The sequence below is a fragment of the Oncorhynchus nerka genome, linkage group LG22 (genome assembly GCF_034236695.1).
Source record: "Oncorhynchus nerka isolate Pitt River linkage group LG22, Oner_Uvic_2.0, whole genome shotgun sequence".
NCBI lineage: Eukaryota > Metazoa > Chordata > Actinopteri > Salmoniformes > Salmonidae > Oncorhynchus > Oncorhynchus nerka.
This window is the reverse complement of record NC_088417.1, coordinates 96,779,450-96,804,222: the sequence shown is the minus strand read 5'-3', so window position 1 is coordinate 96,804,222 and position 24,773 is coordinate 96,779,450. Positions and strand designations below refer to the sequence as shown.

Here is a 24,773-nt window from a genome sequence, read left to right as displayed (position 1 = left end):
TACAAACAAAGCATTTGTTAATTTAGTGAGCATTTAGTGAGGCAGTAGAGATGACCAGGGATATTCTCTGTTTAGTGAGTCCTCCAGATCAGAGGCAGTAGAGATGACCAGGGATGTTCGCTTGATAAGTGTGTGAATTGGACCGTTTCTGTCCTGCTAAGCATTCAAAATAAAGTACTCGTTACATTTTGAATGCTTAGCAGGACAGAAAATAGTCCAATTCACACACTTATCAAGAGAACATCTCTGGTCATCCCTACTGCCTCTGATCTGGAGGACTCACTAAACAGAGAACATCCCTGGTCATCCCTACTGCCTCTGATCTGGCAGACTCACTAAACAGAGAACATTCCTGGTCATCCCTACTGCCTCTGATCTGGAGGACTCACTAAACAGAGAACATCCCTGGTCATCCCTACTGCCTCTGATCTGGAGGACTCACTAAACAGAGAACATCCCTGGTCATCCCCACTGCCTCTGATCTGGAGGACTCACTAAACAGAGAACATCCCTGGTCATCCCTACTGCTGAGTGTCAGGGAAAATGTATGGAGTAAAAAATACATTGTTTTCTTTGGGAATATAGTGAAGTAACAGTTGTAAAAATATAATTAGTAAAGTAAAGATACCCAAATAAACTACTTAAGTTGTACTTTCAAATATTTACTTAAGTACTTTACACCACTGCACACACACTAGACTCAATGTAAATAAATGTTAATAACTAGTTTATTTTATGTATGCTCCATTTTCTTTGAGGATTGTGTGAAATAAAGTACATTCACAGATAAAGCAACGTCTTTGGTTTATTGGATATTTCTCTGATTAAAATGAGTGACCAAAAGGAAGTCGGCAGACCTGCAACCCTCTGGGCGTGTGTGCAGGTTTGGTCATCTAGAGCAGAAACGGGGCCCCAACAGCCCTCACATAATTACAGGGTTCCCAGGAGTGGCAGGCAAATATATTTATTGTCCTGCAAAAATATTTTTTTACGTACCAAGGCCATTCCATGGCTACCCATTCACATTGCTCCAGCCAAACGGGGACATTTCTTCCCCACAATTCATTTATGTAGCGATTGATAGAGCAGAGATATTCAATTCAGGGTGAGTCTTCAGGCAACCAAGAGCAATGAATGGAGAGGGATGACCTGGAGGGAATTCCAGACCTCAGCTTTTTGTGAAGCAGAAAATCAGAGATGGGTGGCCGACGAGGAAAAATGTAACAACATGCACACACACATTATGGAACTAAATTGTCATTGTTTATTTTATGTATGCTTTTAGGATTGGCGATATCTATGCCAGAGTTAAAATAAACATGAATAAACTGATAATTCTATAATGAATACATATCAGAATAATAATCCGTAATAGCGACCAATAGTTATTGTATTGTGATTGTTTAGAGTTTTAATTAGTCAAATAGCCCACCCATTTTTACCTACCTCATCCCCATACTGTTTTTATTGATTTACTTTTCTGCTCTTTTGCACACAAATATCTCTACCTGTACATGACCATCTGATCATTTATCACTCCAGTGTTAATCTGCAAAATTGTAATTATTCGCCTACCTCATGCCTTTTGCACACAATGTATAGAGACTCCCCTTTTTTTTCTTCCTTTTGTGTTATTGACTTGTTAATTGTTTACTCCATGTGTAACTCTGTGTTGTCTGCTCACACTGCTATGCTTTATCTTGACCAGGTCGCAGTTGCAAATGAGAACTTGTTCTCAACTAGCCTACCTGGTTAAATAAAGGTGAAATAAAAAATAAAAAAAATAAAAAAGAAGTAGTGCCCAGGGGTTGGGATTGAACCGTGTCTCAAAAGCAGCAGAAAAGGTTAAATAAGGTTACAAAAAGGTCCGTTATGGTTATACACGTCTGGCTCGCGCAAGGAGCTGGACAAAAGCAACACTTAAGTGTGTATTTTGATGTGATATGAAAGTAGGAGGCTTTATATTTCTAGGACCATGTTGTAATTGAGAATTGATTCCTCTACCTACATGTACAAATGACCTCGACTAACCTGTACCCCTGCACATTGACTCGGTACCAGTACCCCCAGTATATAGCCTCCACATTGACTCGGTACCAGTACCCCCAGTATATAGCCTCCACATTGACTCGGTACCAGTACCCCCAGTATATAGCCTCGTTATTGATATTTTCTACTTTAGTTTATTTAGTAAATATTTTCTTAACTATTTCTTGAACTGCATTGTTGGTTAAGGGCTTGTAAGTAATGTTAGCAAATTATGTTATTCTTCAATAACATCAATAACACAAACTCCAAAGCAAATCAGGGGGAGACAAATAGGTTTATTCAGAGAGGACAAATCAAGATGTTATGCTGGGAGGTAGATGTTCAGTCTCCCCTGTCCTCAGCTTTTCTCCACCGAACAAAGGAATAGGATTCCATTTAACCCCCCACCCTAGCCTGGGGTTGACCAATCACAAGTCCTTGCAGTACAACTGGCCAACGGCCAAATAACAAGTATCCTGCTCCCGACTCAATGTACAGAGCATAGCACACGTCGCTCTGAGTTCAGGAGTGACATTCCACAGATTCTAAACAGATGTTGAACTGAAACACAACTCCTATTTACAATTCCCTATTGACCATTAGTACTCTAGTTTTCAGTCCTCTCATCCTCTCAGTTGTGTATTTATCTTCAAAATATTCTTATAGTATTTGGCGCATGTAACAAATAAAATTAGATTAGATCAACCTATTCAAATGACCTCACATGTACATCACCGACCCCAATCCAAATCTAAATAAGGTTCAGGTGTGCAGCAGGGGGGTTTGGGGAGGGGGGGGGTCTGCTCTGTCTGTTTCAATAGGCTAGAATCTGATGTATGCCATCAGCCATCGGTTATAAATTTGATTTGGGTGTGGCTTATGATGATTTCCTATCTAGATGTTCAAAACAGTACTGTATTGAAAATGGTTCTACATCATAATGTAACATTTTTTAAGTGGGTTATGTAAGGACCTTGATTTCAATATCCTTCTTTGCACAACACTAGTGCCGGCAATATTTGATTTCCTCCGAATTCACTGGCTTTTGGCAACGCGTTTCACTGCCACTTCGTTTGTCCCTCGTTACGTTCCGTTCTGTGTCTGGAAAAAATGGCGATCTACCAGTGAGCCACGTTGGTATTTTGATAACATATTTATAATAGAGACATTTCTTTTAATACCGAAAATGAATAAAATAATGTCCGGTCGACACAACAACAAATTGCCAACCAATCTGCCGCAATTGCAGAACCTGATCAAGAGAGATCCACAGTCGTACACGGAAGAAGTGAGTGTATAAAACGTAGCTAGGTAACGCATGCCAACTAGCTAACGTTAGTTTGACTAGTAAACAAACTAGTTGGCTAACTTGCTAGTTATCTGCTTTACACTGAACTAACATTAGCAAGTAAACTATGTTGTGGGATCAATTAATGAAGTAAGGAATCATATAACTATATTGCTAACGTTAATTAGCTAGAAATTACTATATTTGATCGCATTACTATATAGCTAACGCTAGCTAGCCAGCTATCTAGTTCTATCTTAGGCCAGTTTTAGACAGCCTTTATTCATTATCTAATGTATTAATAAACTGTGCCTTAATGGCAGTCAATAGCGACACAGCTTGCGAGACATCGCCCGACCGGTTGTTGTACATCTTTTAGCAGCACGTGTCCCGCGTTAGACCGTATGTTTTCCGTAGACGGTTTTGACGTAGCCTCTAGATCTGCATGTCTTTGATTGAGGTGCATTCCGGATAATACACTCGTCCCCCATGAACCGGCTCGTACATAACGCATCCTCCATTCAAGCTTTAAAGACATAGCTTTAATGGCGACCCGCCGGGGGGGGGTGTGCACGATCTTAATAAAACACAATTTTCCATCACATTTTCGGAAAACTTAAGTTGCACACCCGTGGCTGGATGCGGCAATAGTGTGCAACTGCAGTCCGCAATTCGGGGTGTTCCTACAGTCGTGGCCAAAAGTTATGAGAACGACACAAATATTAATCTTCAAAAAGTCTGCTACCTCAGTGTCATTATATATTTTTGTCTGATGTTACTATGGAATACATAAGTGTAATTACACGCATTTCACAAGTGTCAAAGGCTTTTATTGACAATTACATGTTGATGCAAAGAGTCATTCTTTGTAGTGTTGACCCTTCTTTTTCAAGACCTCTGCAATCTGCCCTGGCATGCTGTCAATTAACTTCTGGGCCACATCCTGACTGATGGCAGCCCATTCTTGCATAATCAATGCTTGGAGTTTGTCAGAATTTGTGGGGTTTTGTTTGTCCACAAGTTCTCAGTGGGATTAAGGTCCGGGGAGTTCAGTTCATTTGCATGGCAAAGAGGGACTTTGCTATTAATTGCAATTCATCGGATCACTCTTCATAACATTCTGGAGTATATGCAAATTGCCATCATACAAACTGAGGCAGCAGACTTTGTGAAAATTAATATTTGTGTCATTATCAAAATTTTGGCCACGACTGTACATATGGACATTCCAGGAACGGCCCCTCAAAAGACACTGTAATTTGCTCCCACCTGTGGAACACATGCCCTCTGTTTTTAACAGACCTGTGGGGAAACAGTTCCCTACAGGCGGGGGCGTTAGGGTAGCCCAGTGGTTAGAGTGTAGAGGCAGCAGAGTAGCCTAGTGGTTAGATTGTAGAGGCGGCAGGGTAGCCTAGTGGTCAGAGCATTGGACTAGTAACCGAAAGGTTGCAAGTTCAAATCCCCGAGCTGACAAACACTTCTAGTTGATTGTGAGGAAACGCGATTCGATTGACATTTGGATACATTCGGCTATTGTTTACATATTGTGCATCACGTGAATGAAGATATTCACTGGATTTACAAGCCGACACAGCCATATACTTACCTGCGCACCAAAATGTTGGGCTAATAACACTTTCTTGTGGACATTTTTATCTTCACTTCCTACCGCCAAAAGAACCAACAGCACAGACAACCGTCAAAGTTGATCGTTTTATTCAACATTCTGGCTTGTAGAGACTAATGAGTCTTTTTTTTTACAAGCTACTTGTTTCAGACTGATGTCGTGGAGTAACCATGGTAACATACTGATGTTTAGAAAAGTAGTTCACGTGAGGCAGTTGTGGGCGACGCGAATGGCTGATAACTGTAGGGAGCAGGCAGAATCCCGCCTGAAGTTTGAGAGCTGAGGTTAGGTTTAAAATGAGATTTTAACGAGATAAATTGTAGAAATAGGCAGGGTTTATGACTTTGTGGCTGTGGTAACTAGTGACGACCAGTGCCTAGGCTAGTTCTAATGGAAACATTGTCCTTTGCATTGCCAAGCAGTGCCAAAGAAAGTATTAAATCAAATTATTTAATGCTACCACCCCCTTCAAAACAAACAGTTTCTAATCACACACCTGTTGTTGTTTCACACCTGTTTGCCTGTCTATCGCAATACATTCACCAACATGCTGCTGTAGACAGGAAGTAGAATGGAGCATGTGAGCGCAAACATTGACATCCATGTTTGGTTTTGATTTGGAGTGTGGGGGGGTGGCATCAAACAATTGGATTTAATGTTGTCTTGGGAACTGCTCGGCGACGCAAACAACAATGTTTCCATCGGAACTATCTACGGATTTACGGATAGCGTGCTGACAAGACGGGTACAGCAACGAGTCGGGCAAAATACTCACAAGCTATCGCTATGGAACGAGCGAAGACTGAACATTACTGTTAAAATAACTGAACTTACTGTTTAACTGTATACGTGACGAAGAGCTTCGTAGGCCTGGTTACATATTTTATACAGTCAGTGACTATTTAGCTAGCTAGCTATGTCATAGTAGTAATACATCAGACTGTAATACTGCGCTGGTTATAAGGACGAAATCAGCGGACAACAGATGGAGTAAATTCAGATTAAGTTTACTCAACATTCTTCTGATTTATAAAAGGACTGTTCAAAAGTTTTGGACCCTATATATTAGAGACGAGAGTGGATGTTTATCCTGTCCAAACTCTGAATCGGGAGAGGCTAGCTATGTCAATTCCTGCTGATTTGAGTACATGTTTTTCACGAAGATCGTTTTAATTTCTAATCTACAGTTTCTGCAACAATATCGACACTACCAGTCCAATGTCCAGATCTTCAAACTCCAGCCTGACAAACCCAACAAGGAGCTGGCAGATCTGGTCATGTTCCTGGCTCAGGTACGATCATCACTCTCAAATCTAGTCCTATAAATATTATGCCAAATTCATTATATTAATAATCATTTGGATATAAAAATATATATATAATTACCCTAGTTGGGGGTCGAAGGTATCTCAAATCAGGAGATATCTATAGGCCTGCTGTATTTGTGGGTCTTATTGGAAACCATAAACTGTCCATTATTTATAGATCACCAACTGTAGACACAAGTACACTGCTGATGTTAATCCTGATGGGAAGCTATATCAAACTAAATCCATTGTTGTCCTGTTCCAGGTTGGACACTGCTATCTGCAGCAACTTGCCTCCTTCCCTCAGGAGTTGACTGAGATCCTTATGAATCATCACACAGTCCTCGAGCCTGATCTACGGATGGTAAAGAGAACAAATCATTTAACAGATATTTTCTCACCCTTGTCAGCTGTTAAAAATAAGTGTATTTAATGTGTTGTTGTTTTATTTGCGTGTTTCTCACTCGCTCAGACATTCTGCAAAGCCCTGATTCTGCTGAGGAACAAAGATCTGATTAACCCTACCGGTCTTCTGGAGCTGTTCTTTGAGTTGCTGCGCTGTCACGACAAGCTCCTCAGGAAGGTGAGCCCGGAGTGTCTCTGTCTCTCTGCACAACGATATTGTTATTCCATGTCTATGGTCTGTCTACAGTGTCCGTCACGGTCTGCCTCTCGCTTAGTCTCCTGTTCATCTCTTCCCAGACGCTGTACTCGCACATTGTCCATGACATAAAAAACATCAACTCCAAACACAAGAACAACAAAGTCAACACAACATTACAGAACTTCATGTACACCATGCTGAGAGACAGCAATCCTCTAGCAGCCAAGATCTCGCTAGATGTCATGATTGAGTTGTACAAGAGGAACATCTGGTAAGTTACATGCCTTGGCTCTGTGCTAAAGTATCTTCAAAAACACGTCGCCTGATATACATATTTTTTTTATTTCCTTGTTTTCCGTCACAGGAATGACGCCAAAACTGTTAACGTGATCACGACAGCATGTTTCTCCAAAGTCACAAAGATCCTCGTGGCAGGCATGAAGTTCTTCCTGGGTAAAGATGAAGATGAGAAGAGGGAGAGTGATTCAGAATCGGAGGCATGTGTTCACCACACCACATAGTGGAGGGGGGGGGGGGGGCTGGGTAACATTTTGATTTGATTGGAGGAGAGACCTTCTTGCTCTGTCGGGTCTAAGCCAGTCTCTTATCTCCAGGAGGAAGGTCCGTCGGCTAGAGACCTGATGGTGAGGTACTCTACAGGGAGGAAGACGTCCAAGAACAAGAAGAAGATGGAGAAGGCCATGAAGGTCCTTAAGGTACGCTGAGAGTTTTTACTGAAGATAGACTTTAACTGGCAATTGTTTTTGTCGGGTTGGTTGTTAGTTAATACATCTTGATGATTCACAGAAACACAAGAAGAAGAAGAAGGTAGAGGTTTTCAATTTCTCTGCCATCCACTTGATTCATGATCCTCAAGGTATGTATGGTCACCCTCAAAAGCACACGCTTATAAACTAAACAAGATCTGGAGCTTGTTTTATGTCTCTCTATATTCTGGTTTTTCCTAAGAAATATGAAATATTTTGCAGACTTTTCAGAGAAGCTACTAAAGCAGTTGGAAGACTCTAATGAGCGTTTTGAGGTGAAGATCATGATGATGGAACTAATATCCCGACTAGTTGGGATTCATGAGGTAAGAAAATGATATGAACAAGTGCAATTATTCTACAATGTAAAAAAGACATTCACGTCGTTATTTCTATTCCCACAGCTCTTTCTCTTCAACTACTACCCCTTCGTACAGCGGTTCATTCAGCCCCATCAAAGAGGTACTTTTACACCTGCATTGCTTGCTGTTTGGGGTTTTAGGCTGGGTTTCTGTACAGCACTTTGAGATATCAGCTGATGTACGAAGGGCTATATAAATACATTTGATTTGATTTGAGGTAAGCTCTGAGCAACAGCAGTGATTGGAGTGGGTCTAGTGTTTCAGGGATGATGGTGTGGATGTGAGCCATGACCAGCTTTTCAAAACACTTCATGGCTACTGATGTGAGTGCTACTGGGGCCGGTAGTCATATAGGCAGGTTACCTTCGCTTTCTAGGGCACAGGGACTTATGGGGGTCTTCTTGAAACGTGTAGCTATTACAGACTCGGTCAGGGAGAGGTTGAAAATGTCAGTGAAGACTGTACAGTGTTTTTTTTTTCTCTCTCCCAGCCCCATCAAAGATGTATGTTTTAAGAAAGGGCTCAGCTCAGTCATTGAAAACAAGCGTGCAGTTAGTCATGTTGAGTTTTAATAGAACTTCCGAGTTGAAAATAATATTTGTTTTTCTTTCTTCTCCAGAGGTCACCAAGATACTACTGTGTGCTGCCCAGTCCTCCCATCAACTAGTTCCACCTGAGATCATCCAGCCGGTCATCATGACCATAGCCAATAACTTTGTGACAGACAGGAACTCGGGAGAGGTGATGTGTGTTGGGTAAGGGAGTCACTCACACCTATGATTCCTCTCTAACCTGGTTGGATGGCCATTGTAAAGTCCCTCACACCTATGATTCCTCTCTAACCTGGTTGGATGGCCATTGTAAAGTCCCTCACACCTATGATTCCTCTCTAACCTGGTTGGATGGCCATTGTAAAGTCCCTCACACCTATGATTCCTCTAACCTGGTTGGATGGCCATTGTAAAGTCCCTCACACCTATGATTCCTCTCTAACCTGGTTGGATGGCCATTGTAAAGTCCCTCACACCTATGATTCCTCTGTAACCTGGTTGGATGGCCATTGTAAAGTCCCTCACACCTATGATTCCTCTAACCTGGTTGGATGGCCATTGTAAAGCCACTCACCTTCTGCATGTGATTGTTACCATGGCTACTGTATATAACACTGTTGTATACAGTTGAGATTTGTACAGCATCAGTTATTGGTTAATAACATGGATATATGGAGTAACAGAGTGTGCGACTTGCTTTTTGTACAGCATCAATGCCATCAAGGAGGTGGCAGCTCGTTGTCCCCTAGCCATCACAGAAGAGCTGCTTCAGGACCTGGCTCAGTACAAGATGCACAAAGACAAGAGTAAGTAGTCTGTCCTTACAGGAAGTAGTCTGTCCTTACAGGAAGTAGGCTAACATGTCTGTTTTGAATCTTTTTCTCTTTAACCATGTGGCTACAAGAGATTATTCATCACGTGTCATAATTAAAATAATTCAAATCAAATCAAATGTATTTATTTAGCCCTTCGTACATCAGCTGATATCTCAAAGTGCTGTACAGAAACCCAGCCTAAAACCCCAAACAGCAAGCAATGCAGGTGTAGAAGCACGGTTCAAAGGGTTTCAATGAGTTTTTTTTTTATGTCTTTATTTTTAGATGTGATGATGTCTGCCAGAGGACTCATTCAGCTCTTCAGAAGCCTGGATCCAAAGATGCTGCATAAGAGAGACAGGGTATGTTGCTGAGACCAATGTAATATACATTTAGAATGATCTCAACATCGTCATGTTTCTCCCTCCCTCGCCCATATGCTAGGCTCCTCCTCCTCTGTGTGGAAGTCCTCTCAGGGCTGAGGTATGCTAGGCTCCTCCTCTGTGTGGAAGTCCTCTCAGGGCTGAGGTATGCTAGGCTCCTCCTCCTCTGTGTGGAAGTCCTCTCAGGGCTGAGGTATGCTAGGCTCCTCCTCTGTGTGGAAGTCCTCTCAGGGCTGAGGTATGCTAGGCTCCTCCTCTGTGTGGAAGTCCTCTCAGGGCTGAGGTATGCTAGGCTCCTCCTCTGTGTGGAAGTCCTCTCAGGGCTGAGGTATGCTAGGCTCCTCCTCTGTGTGGAAGTCCTCTCAGGGCTGAGGTATGCTAGGCTCCTCCTCTGTGTGGAAGTCCTCTCAGGGTTGAGGTATGCTAGGCTCCTCCTCCTCTGTGTGGAAGTCCTCTCAGGGCTGAGGTATGCTAGGCTCCTCCTCCTCTGTGTGGAAGTCCTCTCAGGGCTGAGGTATGCTAGGCTCCTCCTCTGTGTGGAAGTCCTCTCAGGGCTGAGGTATGCTAGGCTCCTCCTCTGTGTGGAAGTCCTCTCAGGGCTGAGGTATGCTAGGCTCCTCCTCCTCTGTGTGGAAGTCCTCTCAGGGCTGAGGTATGCTAGGCTCCTCCTCTGTGTGGAAGTCCTCTCAGGGCTGAGGTATGCTAGGCTCCTCCTCTGTGTGGAAGTCCTCTCAGGGCTGAGGTATGCTAGGCTCCTCCTCTGTGTGGAAGTCCTCTCAGGGCTGAGGTATGCTAGGCTCCTCCTCTGTGTGGAAGTCCTCTCAGGGCTGAGGTATGCTAGGCTCCTCCTCCTCTGTGTGGAAGTCCTCTCAGGGCTGAGGTATGCTAGGCTCCTCCTCCTCTGTGTGGAAGTCCTCTCAGGGCTGAGGTATGCTAGGCTCCTCCTCCTCTATGTGGAAGTCCTCTCAGGGCTGAGGTATGCTAGGCTCCTCCTCCTCTGTGTGGAAGTCCTCTCAGGGCTGAGGTATGCTAGGCTCCTCCTCCTCTGTGTTGAAGTCCTCTCAGGGTTTAGGTATGCTAGGCTCCTCCTCCTCTATGTGGAAGTCCTCTCAGGGTTGAGGTATGCTAGGCTCCTCCTCCTCTATGTGGAAGTCCTCTCAGGGTTGAGGTATGCTAGGCTCCTCCTCTATGTGGAAGTCCTCTCAGGGTTGAGGTATGCTAGGTGGTTCCTCTGTGTGGTAGTCCTCTCAGGGTTGAGGTATGCTAGATGGTTCCTCTGTGGAAGTCCTCTCAGGGCTGAGGTATGCTAGGTGGTTCCTCTGTGTGGAAGTCTTCTCGGGGCTGAGGTATGCTAGGTGGTTCCTCTGTGTGGAAGTCCTCTCAGGGCTGAGGTAAGCTAGGCTCCTCCTCCTCTGTGTGGAAGTCCTCTCAGGGCTGAGGTAAGCTAGGCTCCTCCTCCTCTGTGTGGTAGTCCTCTCAGGGTTGAGGTATGCTAGGCTCCTCCTCTGTGTGGAAGTCCTCTCAGGGTTGAGGTATGCTAGGCTCCTCTGTGTGGAAGTCCTCTCGGGGTTGAGGTAAGCTAGGCTCCTCCTCCTCTGTGTGGAAGTCCTCTCAGGCTTGAGGTATGCTAGGCTCCTCCTCCTCTGTGTGGAAGTCCTCTCGGGGTTGAGAGGACTCTCGGGGTTGGTTCCTCTGTGTGAAAGTCCCCCAGGGCTGAGGTGCTGTGAAATGTCATGGAGGCTGCGCTAACTGATAACTTAACCATTGCGTTGTTTACTAGGGTCGGCCCACAGAGTTGTCTACCGAGGCTAAGATCCAGGACTATGGCGAGATGGGGGCCAAGACCTACATCCCTGGAGCAGAGGTTCTGGAGGTGGAGGAGAAAGAGGAGGGAGAAGAGGGGGACGGTGGTAAGGATTGGATCGTGTATAGTCATTATTATACAACTGGAAACTTTTACTTATTTGGTTTTTGCTGCAAGGACACTCATTTTGGATTTATCAAGGACTGTATTTCCAAGATGCAATAGATGATGTTTTGTGTGGAAAAAAATAGGTTTAAATATTGATTATTTGATCATTTCTTCCTCTGCGTTTCCTCTTCATCTCTAGATGGCTGGGAGAGTGCCAGCAGTATCGGTGATGATGATGAGGACGGAGAATGGATCAATGTTCACCACTCCTCTGATGAAGACACCGTGGAAATGGTAGGGTTCTGCATCAACCCCATGTCCGTTAGGTGTTCTGGGTTGGTGACCTGATTTTGAACATCTGGGCTGTGGCTCGCGTTCAATTGAGCACACCGTAGCAAAACAATTTGTATCAGAAAACTAAAATGAGCACTTCTTATTGGACAGGTTAAGGTTGTCTTTCCCTGTTTCTGTCCGTTTTCTGCCATTTAGTTCCGAATGAACACTACCCTGGTGATTAAGTGTTCTGATTGGTGAATAACATGTTCTTATTGGTGAATAACGTCTTCTCATTGGCCATTGTATGTGTCACGCCCAGGCTGAGAAGCTGAAGACTATGGATCCAGAGGAGAGGAAGGCCAAGGCAGCAGCGGTCAGCTCCAGTCGACTCCTCACTCAGGACGACTTCAAGAAGATCCGTCTGGCTCAGATGGCTAAAGAGGTCAACGCTGCCCCGGGCAAGGGACAGAAGAGGAAGATCGTTGAAGATGATGATGGTGAAAGGTCAGTCTTGTTTTCTTGTTATTTTACCTCCGGTCCTATGATTTATATATATATATAATTCAAAACAGGGCCGACTTGTGGATCCATGTTTTACCTGGTGGGAATATCTTGTTTAAAATGCGTTGATGCTGCGTTTAGACGAAGGACGCAAAAACCATCATACCAGTTGGTATAACGGGACAAGGAAGCAAGGAAGAGGAAGAAGGTGACGGCAAAAAGCACGGCGGTATGCGTTGCTATGGTGATATCTGTAAAACAAACAGTGCGAATGAACATCCGGTAGAAAACAACGCTACGGCAAACAGTTGTAATATTTGAACTCTGGCGGCAAGTCCCGTATACCGTGGCGGCTAGGGATAACCCCGTTTAGTCGACCGGTCGATTGTTTGGTCGACCAAGATTTCTTGAGTCGAGCGGTAGCAAAAAAACGTGGTCGAACGAGACACCTGTCTGATCGGCTCCTGTCTGACACCTATCTGATCGGCTCCTGTCTGACTGATCCAGGCCGTGGGGATGGCACTGTCCATCACTCTTAAGACATTTGCTACTGAAATTGTACGTGGTTATATTACATAAGATCAATGGTGCAACACTAATAAAAACAATATTATTTTATGGCAAATGAGCTTTCTCCCGCTTTGGATAGCGGTTGCTGTCCGCGGTTCTGAAACATCAGCACACTGTGGATTTGGAGCCTTTTTCCTAGACCATGTTGCTATGTGTGTAATTGCAAAGTTACCCAGCATATTGGTGTTGAGAACAATGTGGTGGAGGCAGCAGTGGAGTTGCTTAGCCTAGTGGTTAGAGCATTGGACTAGTAACCGGAAGGTTGCAAGTTCAAACCCCCGAGCTGACAAGGTACAAATCTGTCATTCTGCCCCTGAACAGGCAGTTAACCCACTGTTCCTAGGCCGTCATTGAAAATAAGAATTTGTTCTTAACTGACTTGCCTGGTTAAATAAAGGTAAAAATAAGAAAAGAGAGGAGAGGGGGAACCCCAGCTTTAATTAGATCTATAATCAATAGCCCAACTGTTAGGTGTGCCTGGCTTTATAAATCATCCACATATACACAGCGCATTGTGAAAGTATTCAGACCACTTCACTTTTTCCACATTTTGTTACGTAACAGACTTATTCTAACATTGATCAAATAAATGTCTCCTCAATCTACACAATACCTCATAATACCATCACAATACCCCATAATGACATCACAATACCCCATAATGACATCACAATACCCCATAATAACAAAGCAAAAACAGGTTTTTAGAAATTTTTGCAAATGTATTAAAAATAAATTACATATCATATTTACATAAGTATTTAGTCCCTTTACTCAGTACTTTGTTGAAGCACCTTTGGCAGCGATTACAGCCTTAAGTCTTCTTGGGTATGACGCTACAAGCTTGGCACACCTGTATTTGGCGAGTTTCTCCCATTCTTCTCTGCAGATCCTCTCAAGCTCTGTCAGGTTGGATGGGGAGCGTCGCTGCACAGCTATTTTCAGATGTTCGATCGGGTTCAAGTCTGGACTCTTGCTAGGCCACTTGAGGACGTTCAGAGACTTGTCCCAAAGCCACTAATGCTTTGTCTTGACTGTGTGCTTAGGGTTGTTGTCCTGTTGGAAGGTAAAGCTCCTGAGGTCCTGAGCACTCTGGAGCAGTTTTTCATCAAGGATCTCTGCTCTGTTCATCTTTCCGTCAATCCTGACTGCTCTCCCTGCCGCTGAAAAACATCCCTACAGCATGATGATGTCACCACTATGCTTCACTGTATGGATGGTGGTCAGGTGATGAGCGGTGCCTGTTTTCCTCCAGACGTGACGAGTTAAATCTTGGTTTCATCAGACCAGAGAATCTTATTTCTCATGGTCAGAGTCCCTTTAGATGCCTTTTGCCAAACTCTAAGCGGGCTGTCATGTGCCTTTTACTGAGAAGTGGCTTCTACCATAAATGCCTGATTGGTGGAGTGCTGCAGAGATGGTTGTCCTTCTGGAAGGTTCTCCCATCTCCACAGAGGAACTCTGGAGCTCTGTCGGAGTGACCATCGAGTTCTTGGTCACCTCCCTGACCAAGGCCCTTCCCCCGATTGCTCAGTTTGACCGGCCAGCCAGCTCTAGGAAGAGTCTTGGTGGTTCCAAACTTCTTCCATTTAAGAATGATGGAGGCCACTGTGTTCTTGAATACTGCAGACATTTTTTGGTACCTTTCCCCAGATCTGCGCCTTGACGCACAGTCATGTCTCAGAGCTCTACGGACAATTTCCTTTGACCTCATGCTTTGGTTTTTGCTCTGACATGCACTGTCAACTGTGGGACAATAGCAATTACTATTTATAATTAATCACATCACGTGTGAGCTCACCATTGATTAAAATAATTTAGTAAAACACTTTCTAGAAATCGAAAGTAATGACGGGTAGTTTGTACTCGCCGCCTTGCTTGTATTTTTCCGCCAAAGACGAGATGAGTTTGGTCTGTTTATAGTATGTATGTTGAAGGGGGTGTGTCGTCTACGATCGTCCACTTCCCTTCATTCACTTCTGTAAGTTTACCCGAAAGATGAGTGAACCATTCCTGCATCTCCATTAAAAACATCTTTGGTCTGACAGACGTTTACGTGACACCCAGAATGCATTGTATAATGTCAACAAACATGGCGCCATTACAATATATGCAATAATCAGAATGTGTTATCTGTCACCAATAATTGAAAACGTGAATAAAAACTGTAAAAACATTAAGCTCATATACTGTATGCGCCTACAGTAGAAACGGCAACACGATATACATAAAAGAAGGAAGTTACTTTGATAGGAACGCACACATGTCCAAAGTAGTTGTGTGTAAGGAAAACAACAAGGAAGGCAACGCCAGCGGTGGCAAGAAAATGTTCAAGACTGAGCAAATATATACACATCCTTGATCTGATCCATGATCTCGCCATCACGGTTGACAACTCCATTGTGTCCTCCTCCCAGAGCGCTAAGAACCTTGGCGTGATCCTGGACAACACCCTGTCGTTCTCAACTAACATCAAGGCGGTGGCCCGTTCTTGTAGGTTCATGCTCTACAACATCCGCAGAGTACGACCCTGCCTCACACAGGAAGCAGCGCAGGTCCTAATCCAGGCACTTGTCATCTCCCGTCTGGATTACTGCAACTCGCTGTTGGCTGGGCTCCCTGCCTGTGCCATTAAACCCCTACAACTCATCCAGAACGCCGCAGCCCGTCTGGTGTTCAACCTTCCCAAGTTCTCTCACGTCACCCCGCTCCTCCGCTCTCTCCACTGGCTTCCAGTTGAAGCTCGCATCCGCTACAAGACCATGGTGCTTGCCTACGGAGCTGTGAGGGGAACGGCACCTCAGTACCTCCAGGCTCTGATCAGGCCCTACACCCAAACAAGGGCACTGCGTTCATCCACCTCTGGCCTGCTCGCCTCCCTACCACTGAGGAAGTACAGTTCCTGCGCAGCCCAGTCAAAACTGTTCGCTGCTCTGGCCCCCCAATGGTGGAACAAACTCCCTCACGACGCCAGGACAGCGGAGTCAATCACCACCTTCCGGAGACACCTGAAACCCCACCTCTTTCAGGAATACCTAGGATAGGATAAAGTAATCCTTCTCACCCCCCTTAAAATATTTAGATGCACTATTGTAAAGTGGCTGTTCCAATGGATGTCTTAAGGTGAACGCACCAATTTGTAAGTCGCTCTGGATAAGAGCGTCTGCTAAATGACTTAAATGTAATGTAAATGTAATCTGTGCAAACATGAGTGAAGTGCGGTGAGTTCTCCTGGAAGAGAGAAGTTTATTCTGGCTCAGTAAATCCTCAAACATAAATTGTTCGCAACGCTGAAATGGACTACCTCTATGTGAATTAATGAGGAGGCGGAACACACCTCAATTCAAACTGTTAGAAAATAATTTGATATTGACAAGTTGAAACACACGCTATAGATAATTAACACGCACTGCCTGCTAACTGTCCTGTTGCGGAATAATACGATTTTGGAAAAGTGAGTGCATTATGAGTGCATAAAACCACTCACGCTGGGGTGAACGTTAGAGATGTTTGGAACTCACGCTGGGGTGAACGTTAGAGATGTTTGGAACTCACGCTGGGGTGAACGTTAGAGATGTTTGGAACTCACGCTGGGGTGAACGTTAGAGATGTTTGGAACTCACGCTGGGGTGAACACTAGAGATGTTTGGAACTCACTCTGGGGTGACCGCTAGAGATGTTTGGAACTCACGCTGGGGAGAACGCTAGAGATGTTTGGAACTCACGCTGGGGTGAACGCTAGAGATGTTTGGAACTCACGCTGGGGTGAACGCTAGAGATATTTGGAACTCACGCTGGGGTGAACGCTAGAGATGTTTGGAACTCACGCTGGGGTGAACGCTAGAGATGTTTGGAACTCACACTGGGGAGACCGTCACTCTGGGGTGAACATTAGAGATGTTTGGAACTCACTCTGGGGTGACCGCTAGAGATGTTTGGAACTCACGCTGGGGTGAGCGTTAGATGTTTGGAACTCACGCTGGGGTGACCGCTAGAGATGTTTGGAACTCACGCTGGGGTGACCGTTAGAGATGTTTGGAACTCACTCTGGGGTGACCGCTAGAGATGTTTGGAACTCACGCTGGGGAGACCGTTAGAGATGTTTGGAACTCACACTGGGGTGAACATTAGAGATGTTTGGAACTCACGCTGGGGTGAACGTTAGAGATGTTTGGAACTCACGCTGGGGTGAACGCTAGAGATGTTTGGAACTCACGCTGGGGAGAACGCTAGAGATGTTTGGAACTCACGCTGGGGTGAACGCTAGAGATGTTTGGAACTCACGCTGGGGTGAACGCTAGAGATATTTGGAACTCACGCTGGGGTGAACGCTAGAGATGTTTGGAACTCACGCTGGGGTGAACGCTAGAGATGTTTGGAACTCACACTGGGGAGACCGTCACTCTGGGGTGAACATTAGAGATGTTTGGAACTCACTCTGGGGTGACCGTTAGAGATGTTTGGAACTCACTCTGGGGTGACCGTTAGAGATGTTTGGAACTCACACTGGGGAGACCGTCACTCTGGGGTGAACATTAGAGATGTTTGGAACTCACTCTGGGGTGACCGTTAGAGATGTTTGGAACTCACGCTGGGGAGACCGTCACTCTGGGGTGACCGTTAGAGATGTTTGGAACTCACTCTGGGGTGACCGTTAGAGATGTTTGGAACTCACGCTGGGGAGACCGTCACTCCGGGGTGAACATTAGAGATGTTTGGAACTCACTCTGGGGTGACCGTTAGAGATGTTTGGAACTCACGCTGGGGAGACCGTCACTCTGGGGTGAACATTAGAGATGTTTGGAACTCACTCTGGGGTGAACATTAGAGATGTTTGGAACTCACTCTGGGGTGACCGTTAGAGATGTTTGGAACTCACTCTGGGGTGACCGTTAGAGATGTTTGGAACTCACTCTGGGGTGACCGTTAGAGATGTTTGGAACTCACTCTGGGGTGACCGTTAGAGATGTTTGGAACTCACTCTGGGGTGACCGTTAGAGATGTTTGGAACTCCTTAGCGGAAGGTTAATAAAGTTAATTGTGGAGAAGGCTGATTCACAGCTGTATGTGGGGCGAAACATGGTCAGGATGTACCGTGCTGGTGTCTTGAGAACAGAGACATCAGCTGCAGGCACCATCTTTCCCCCAGAAAGTGACTGGGTCACAATCACCAGCCTGCTCCTTCACACCTATGTGAATCAACTCCATTTGTAGTGATGCAACATCTACCCATCTGTAGATCTGTTTTGCTTCTTCTGACAACTTTTGTCACATTTGTGACCCATGAAGGGGTTCTGGATGAGCAGCAGCAGTTCTCTTCCAACAGTGATGTCATCAAAGTGAGCCTTAAAGTTATCTATCAGATTCTGGATGAAATCAGCATGGTTAACATGGTTGGAACATGCTTGCCTCTTGAGTTTGTCCCCAACATTTTTTGGGGGAAGTGAACAAGTTCTCTCTGGAGAACATTCTTGGAAAAACTCTGATTTCTTCTGGAAAGACAGGACTGCTGTTATCATATGACATACTGTTGTCCCTTCACTGTAGCTTAACATTCAGTTGATTACGGCCTCTCAAAAAGTTGATCAGTTTCATCATCGTTGTCATGACCTCCGAGTACTCTTTTCCCAGTCTGGCACACAGGACAGATTGATGGATGAGGCAGTGATATGTCAGGTCAGGTTGGTTCTCTTTCAAATGTGCAACCAGTCCTCCCCCCCTCTTCCTCTCATGGCTGGAGCTCCATCTGTGGTGATGGAGACCACTGACTTCAGATCTCTCCCCCTTTGTCAGCATCTCTTTGATGGCATCATGGATATCCTCTCCCTGTGTGTGTGTGTGTGTGTGTGTGTGTGTGTGTGTGTGTGTGTGTGTGTGTGTGTGTGTGTTTTGTGTGTGGTAAGCCCTACAGCTCCTCACAGAATTCCTTCTTTGTTTCGTTATAAAATCTGACTAACATCAGAAGCTGGGCATTATCAGTGTTATCTGTACGATTCATCCACAGCTAATGAAATGCATTCTGAATGGCCTCTTTAAGTTGTTAAGTCTTTGGCTAATATTTCAGTTCTCCTCATTGCTGTGGAGTCTGACAGTGGGTTCTGTTTGATGTTTTTGTTTACCTTCAAGCAAGGTGTCAAGCAACGTCACACACGCATTCTTGTACCATCTTAGCATCTGAAAAAGTTTTGTGTTTTCCTAAAAACCCAAGGTATCCTCAGTGAGAACACTCCATTTCACGTTGTTGGTCTGTCGGGGGAATTGACAAGGACTTTGGTGCATCTCTCGTGTTGGGATTTGAGTTGGTTAATCTTGTTTGATCTGATCTCCATGTTCAGGGGATACATCTGATCCAATGTACTATGCCTCGTGTCTTAATGGCGCTTAACATGTGTCACTTATCACCAGAGCTACAGACTCACTGCATATCAGGCATATTGGTTTTGTGCTAGTTGAATAAATACTGTTCCGCCCGCTCGTCTTTGAATATACGATTTTCGGAGTCAACTTTTTATTTTTTGTTGAACAAAAAATGTTAACAAAGATACTGGTAACTAAGCTCCCTCTATCTGTGATATTTACAGTTGAACCGCTGTCAAATCTTTCTGATTCTTTCTGCCTGCTTGTCCAAAGGTTCCACAAAGGATATTTGGATCAATGTGATTGGGTAAAACGCAGCCTCTTGTATTTGCATATAATCACGCGATTGGGTTAGACGGGGCGCTAGTAGAGGTGGCCGTTGCTTCGAGAGAGTGAAAAAGAGAGGATTGCTGAGTTAGAGGCCCCTGGACCCGGTTGATTATTTTTAGACAGCTGGAGAGAACGACAACGGGTGCACGTTACACAGTCACTCTGTCTTTTTTTACACAGCACAGCAAGTCTGAGCCCAGCCTGACACAAATCAATTACGGTCGGATTCCCTTTAGTCTTCTGTGTGTCTTTTTCATTATTTCATCAAACCGTGTGCTTTAAAGCATCAGACAAGCTCAGTGCATATAGTTGATTTGATTAAAACACGGGATGTGTCAATATAGGGGAAAAATACACGTTTTAGAATTTTGGCGAAAGAACGGATGACTCTCGGTCGACCAAGATTTTTTTATTCAGTGGAGGACAGCCCTAGTGGAGGACAGCCCTAGTGGAGGACAGCCCTAGTGGAGGACAGCCCTAGTGGAGGCTGAAAGCATTCACTGCCTGCCTCAATGGCATTTACCGTTGTGCTCTCATTGAAAACAATGACATCCGGTTCGCTGTCTACCTCGTACCAGCTAAATGAAGCATACGTGTGATAAACACTCATGCAAATAGTTTAACTGCCATTTTGTGTGTGTGTGTGTGTGTGTGCGCGCATCTTAACTAATAACATGTCAAATCGTTTTCAGAGGGGAAATCCTTACCTTGAGAGACATTGAAAAGCTGCACAAGAAACCCAAGGCAGACAAGGAATCAAGACTCGCCACTGCACAGGTGACCATCTCAATCAAGAATGTGCTGAATTCTAATTATCATATTCTTTTTTATTTATTTTTAACAGTATTTTTTCACCCATATTAAGAGATACAACAACAGAGACAAAGCACAAAAAAACAGCACTCACTTATACATACCTACGTATATATATATATATATATACACACACATCCTACATACATACATACATACATACATACACACACACACACACGTACACCATTTTCCTCTTCCCGCTGGGTGCTTCTCTCACTAATTATCGTATTCTTAGGATTTCAGCAGATCATGTGGTTTTGTTTTGATGGTAGGCTGGCCGCTCGGATAGGAAGGAGTTTGTGAAGAAGAGGAAGGAGAAGCTGAACCCGTTCGCTTCCACCAGCAACAAGGACAAGAAGAGGAACAAAGACTTCAGGATGATGAGACACAGTCGAAACGTACGGACCAAGAACAAGAGATCCTTCAGAGATAAACAGGTACATGAAGTTTTTTTTTTTTCAGCGTAATTGGAAAATGTGTATTTTTGTCAGTATTATTTATCTCTATGTTGCATCTATTTCTCTCTCTCTCTCTCTCTCTCTCTCTCTCTCTCTCTCTCTGTCTCTGTCTCTCTCTCTCTCTGTCTCTCTCTCTCTCTGTCTCTCTCTCTCTCTGTCTCTCTCTGTCTCTCTCTCTCTGTCTCTCTCTCTCTCTGTCTCTCTCTCTCTCTGTCTCTCTATCTCTCTCTCTGTCTCTCTCTGTCTCTCTCTCTGTCTCTCTCTGTCTCTCTCTCTCTCTCTCTCTCTCTCTCTCTCTCTCTCTCTCTGTCTCTCTCTCTCTCTCTCTCTGTCTCTCTCTCTCTCTCTCTCTCTGTCTATCTGTCTCTCTCTCTGTCTCTCTCTCTCTCTGTCTCTCTCTCTCTCTCTCCATACAGATTGCTCTAAGAGATGCACTCATTAAGAGAAAGAAGCAATACAAATAGCAATGTCACTGTGGACTCTGGTTCCTAAGGAAATGATGGCTCCTTGAACTTGGACTGTTAAAGGAAGATGGGGAATGGTTCATTTTAACGTGTTAAATCTGGCTGTCCTTGTTTTTCTTCTTAAGTAGTAGGCTGTAATCACACTGCCTTCTATTAAAATATTTACTGTCTATCGTTTACTCGGTCTCCTATTTGCATTTTTGTTCAGTTTGCTCCATATTTCCATACACCTTTTGATGTGAAGATGATGTTCCTGCCAACAAATGAAATGTAACTCCTCTAGACTGACATGATAGACAATAAATAAATGCAGACAGGATTTAAATGTCAAGATTTCCAGGACACAAACGCATATAATATACGGACAGATCAGTCCACTTCATTACGATGCCACCTTCAACCCCTACAGGTAAGGACAGATTTGAGTTGTTGTAATGCTTCTCTCAGCTGGAATTCATTCACACTTAACTGGTATTTAGAATTCAATCAAACATTCCTGTTCGTATATTATGATGCACTTGCCCCAGTTGGGCAGAGACTCGGAAGTCCCCCAGTTGGGCAGAGACTCATAGAAGTCCCCCGGTTGGACAGAGACTCATAGAAGTCCCCCGGTTGGGCAGAGACTCGGAAGTCCCCCAGTTGGGCAGAGACTCATAGAAGTCCCCCGGTTGGACAGAGACTCATAGAAGTCCCCCGGTTGGACAGAGACTCATAGAAGTCCCCCGGTTGGGCAGAGACTCATAGAAGTCCCCCGGTTGGGCAGAGACTCATAGAAGTCCCCCGGTTGGGCAGAGACTCATAGAAGTCCCCCGGTTGGACAGAGACTCATAGAAGTCCCCCAGTTCTTCAAACCCCCAGATGGTTCTTGCTGACCCAGGTAGTCTTGCCTCTGGGCTGCACCGTCGAGGCCATGGGCTATCCTGGTAGGACTGCTGTACCAGTTTGGCTTCAAATGCCCCCTCACAGTCTACCTGCTGGTCCTGGGCTTCTCTGTACAGGCAGGCGGTGGCTATAATCATCACGGGTCGCTGTCTTGGAGGAGTCATTCCCAACGTCATCAAATACTGGATAGATGGGGACATGGACCTCCTGTGGTTGGGTTTACTTAGGCCATGTCCAAAATGGCACCCTATTCCCTACATAGTGCACTACTTTAGACCAGAGCCCTATGGAACCCTATTCCCTACATAGTGCACTACTTTTGACCAGAGCCCTATGGCACCCTATTCCCTACATAGTGCACTACTTTTGACTAGGGCCCATAGGTCTCTGGTCAAAATGTAGTACACAGAGACAGATTTTATTTAGTGAATTCTCAAATTAGCAGGTAACAATACCTACGTCACATTACACCCCCATGATCCTCTAGTTCTCTGTGAACATGTCTCGTCATTACAGGGTCATGGGCCGGTCATCCTGCGAGGCTAATCCGTCCGTTTGTTGTTTTGGGTCTATTTTGGGTGTGTTGTCTGTAGCATAACCATGACGAGTATCTCCACAGTGCTTGGTATGGGCATGATGCCTCCGTGTCAATACGTCTACACACACGCCCGGCGTGGAGGCAGGCACGATCACAACACCATACTTTAATATAGGTAATGACCGTTTCTGTTTTCCATTCTGTTTCTTGATGAGTCTTCTCTGTCTGCGGTCTCACTCGCTCCCTTTTTCCTCTCTCACTCTCGGAGAGAGTTGTTTGATAAACTCTGAAGGTCAGTGACTGTAACAAGACTCTTCAAATGCACTGGAATGGAATGAATGTTTTACCAGTAGTCTAGGAGGAAAATAACCTCTCCCTCAACGTCAACAAAACGAAGGAGACGATTGTGGACGACAGGAGACAGTAGCGAAAGCACGCCCCCATCCACATTGACAGGGTAGCAGTGAATAGGGTGAAAAGCTCCAAGTTCCTCAGCCTGCACATCACTGACAACCTGAAATGGCCCATCCACACAGATAGTGTGGTGAAGAAGGTGCAACAGCGCCTCTTCAACCTCAGGAGTCTGAATAAATTTGGCTTGGCCCTTAACACCCTCACAAACTTTTACAGATGCACCATTGAGAGCATCCTGTCGGGCTGTATCACCGCCTGGTACTGCAATTGCACCATCCGTGAACGCAGGGCTCTACAGAGGGTGGTGCAGTCTGCACAACACATAATTGAGGGCACACTGCCTGCCCTCCAGGAAATCTACAACACCTGGGGTCACAGGAAGGACCTCAGCCCCCCGAACCACGGCCTGCTCACCCCGCTACCATCTAGAAGGCAGAGACTGTACAGGTGCATCAAAGCTGGGACCGAGAGACTGAAAAACAGTTATCTTCAGGCCATAATAGTCACCATGAGCCGGCCTCCACCCAGTACCCTGCCCTGAACCTTAGTCAATGTTACTAGCCGGCTACCACCCGGTACTCTACCCTGCACCTTAGAGACTGCTGCCATATGTACATAGTGAACACTAGTCACTTTATTAATGTTTCCATACTGTTTTTAACCACTTCATATGTATAAATGGTATGGCACCCACGAAGGTGGGTGTCAGTTGTTTATGTGCACAGAGGGTCCCTGGTTCGAGCCCGGGTAAGGGCGAGGGGACGGACTAAAGTTATACTGTTACACATAGTCAGTGTTTTTATTAGGCTACAAATAGCAGCCTTGTGTTCTGCGACGCTAAATTTCAATGATCGTTTAGATTGATCAATATAAGCTGCCCCGCAGATGCATTTGAACATGTATATGACATTTGTGGTGCTACAATTATTGAAGATTTGAACGTTGTATTGTTTAACTGTTCTCGGGTGGTAAATAACGTTAGTATTGGTCGTATTGTCGCAATGTACACAGTGGCCGGACTTTGTAATTTCCATTAGGCGGGCCTGGGAGCCAAGTGTCACGCTACTTGGGTAGCTGCTTGCTGTGTGTAACGGAATCGGCTAGACGCTAGGGGGCAATGTTGTGAACTCTAGTAGATTTTGGCCAGTTTTGAGGATGTTCAAGTGTTTTCAATACAATGAATTTGACGCGACCTGCACATGGGCTGTACTCCGTGGAAAAACAAACGTTGCGGCTTTGACGTTCAGTCTCCCTAGCACGGGTATAGACCTGTTAAACGACCATCAGTCACGTATCATACCCGAGTTACAGGAACCTGGTGTACTAAATCTACGTCTGTACTACTACTGTTCCGTCAGTTTTAGGAATTTACCCATCGGTATGTTCCGCTTGAAGGTGTACGAGGTGGTTACTGTCTGCGCGTGAACGTTTATTCCTACTCTGCGATTTGCAGAAGATTGTAGACTCGAACTTGTTTTCTTTATTTTTGTGGATTGTAAGATCCAAGAAGTATATTTTCTCCC

General features: G+C 44.9%; 1 protein-coding gene across 2 annotated transcripts; it reads left to right on the top strand.

Moving 5' to 3' along the window:
• Window positions 1-3,114: 3,114 nt before the first annotated feature.
• On the top strand, window positions 3,115-21,595 carry sdad1 (SDA1 domain containing 1). Of its 2 annotated transcripts, none has more exons than XM_029628632.2 (19): window positions 3,115-3,316; window positions 6,131-6,235; window positions 6,516-6,614; window positions 6,723-6,833; window positions 6,953-7,125; window positions 7,219-7,351; window positions 7,469-7,570; window positions 7,662-7,731; window positions 7,844-7,947; window positions 8,026-8,083; window positions 8,603-8,738; window positions 9,243-9,340; window positions 9,635-9,711; window positions 11,513-11,642; window positions 11,844-11,938; window positions 12,240-12,424; window positions 20,371-20,455; window positions 20,767-20,931; window positions 21,369-21,595. In XM_029628632.2, the coding sequence occupies exons 1-19, from the start codon at window positions 3,215-3,217 to the stop codon at window positions 21,414-21,416; spliced, it is 2,076 nt and encodes a 691-aa protein (XP_029484492.1). In that variant the 5' UTR covers window positions 3,115-3,214; the 3' UTR covers window positions 21,417-21,595. The 2 variants fall into 2 exon arrangements, with proteins under 2 accessions (XP_029484492.1, XP_029484493.1); XM_029628633.2 differs by lacking the exon at window positions 3,115-3,316 and adding an exon at window positions 5,450-5,688.
• Window positions 21,596-24,773: the final 3,178 nt, after the last annotated feature.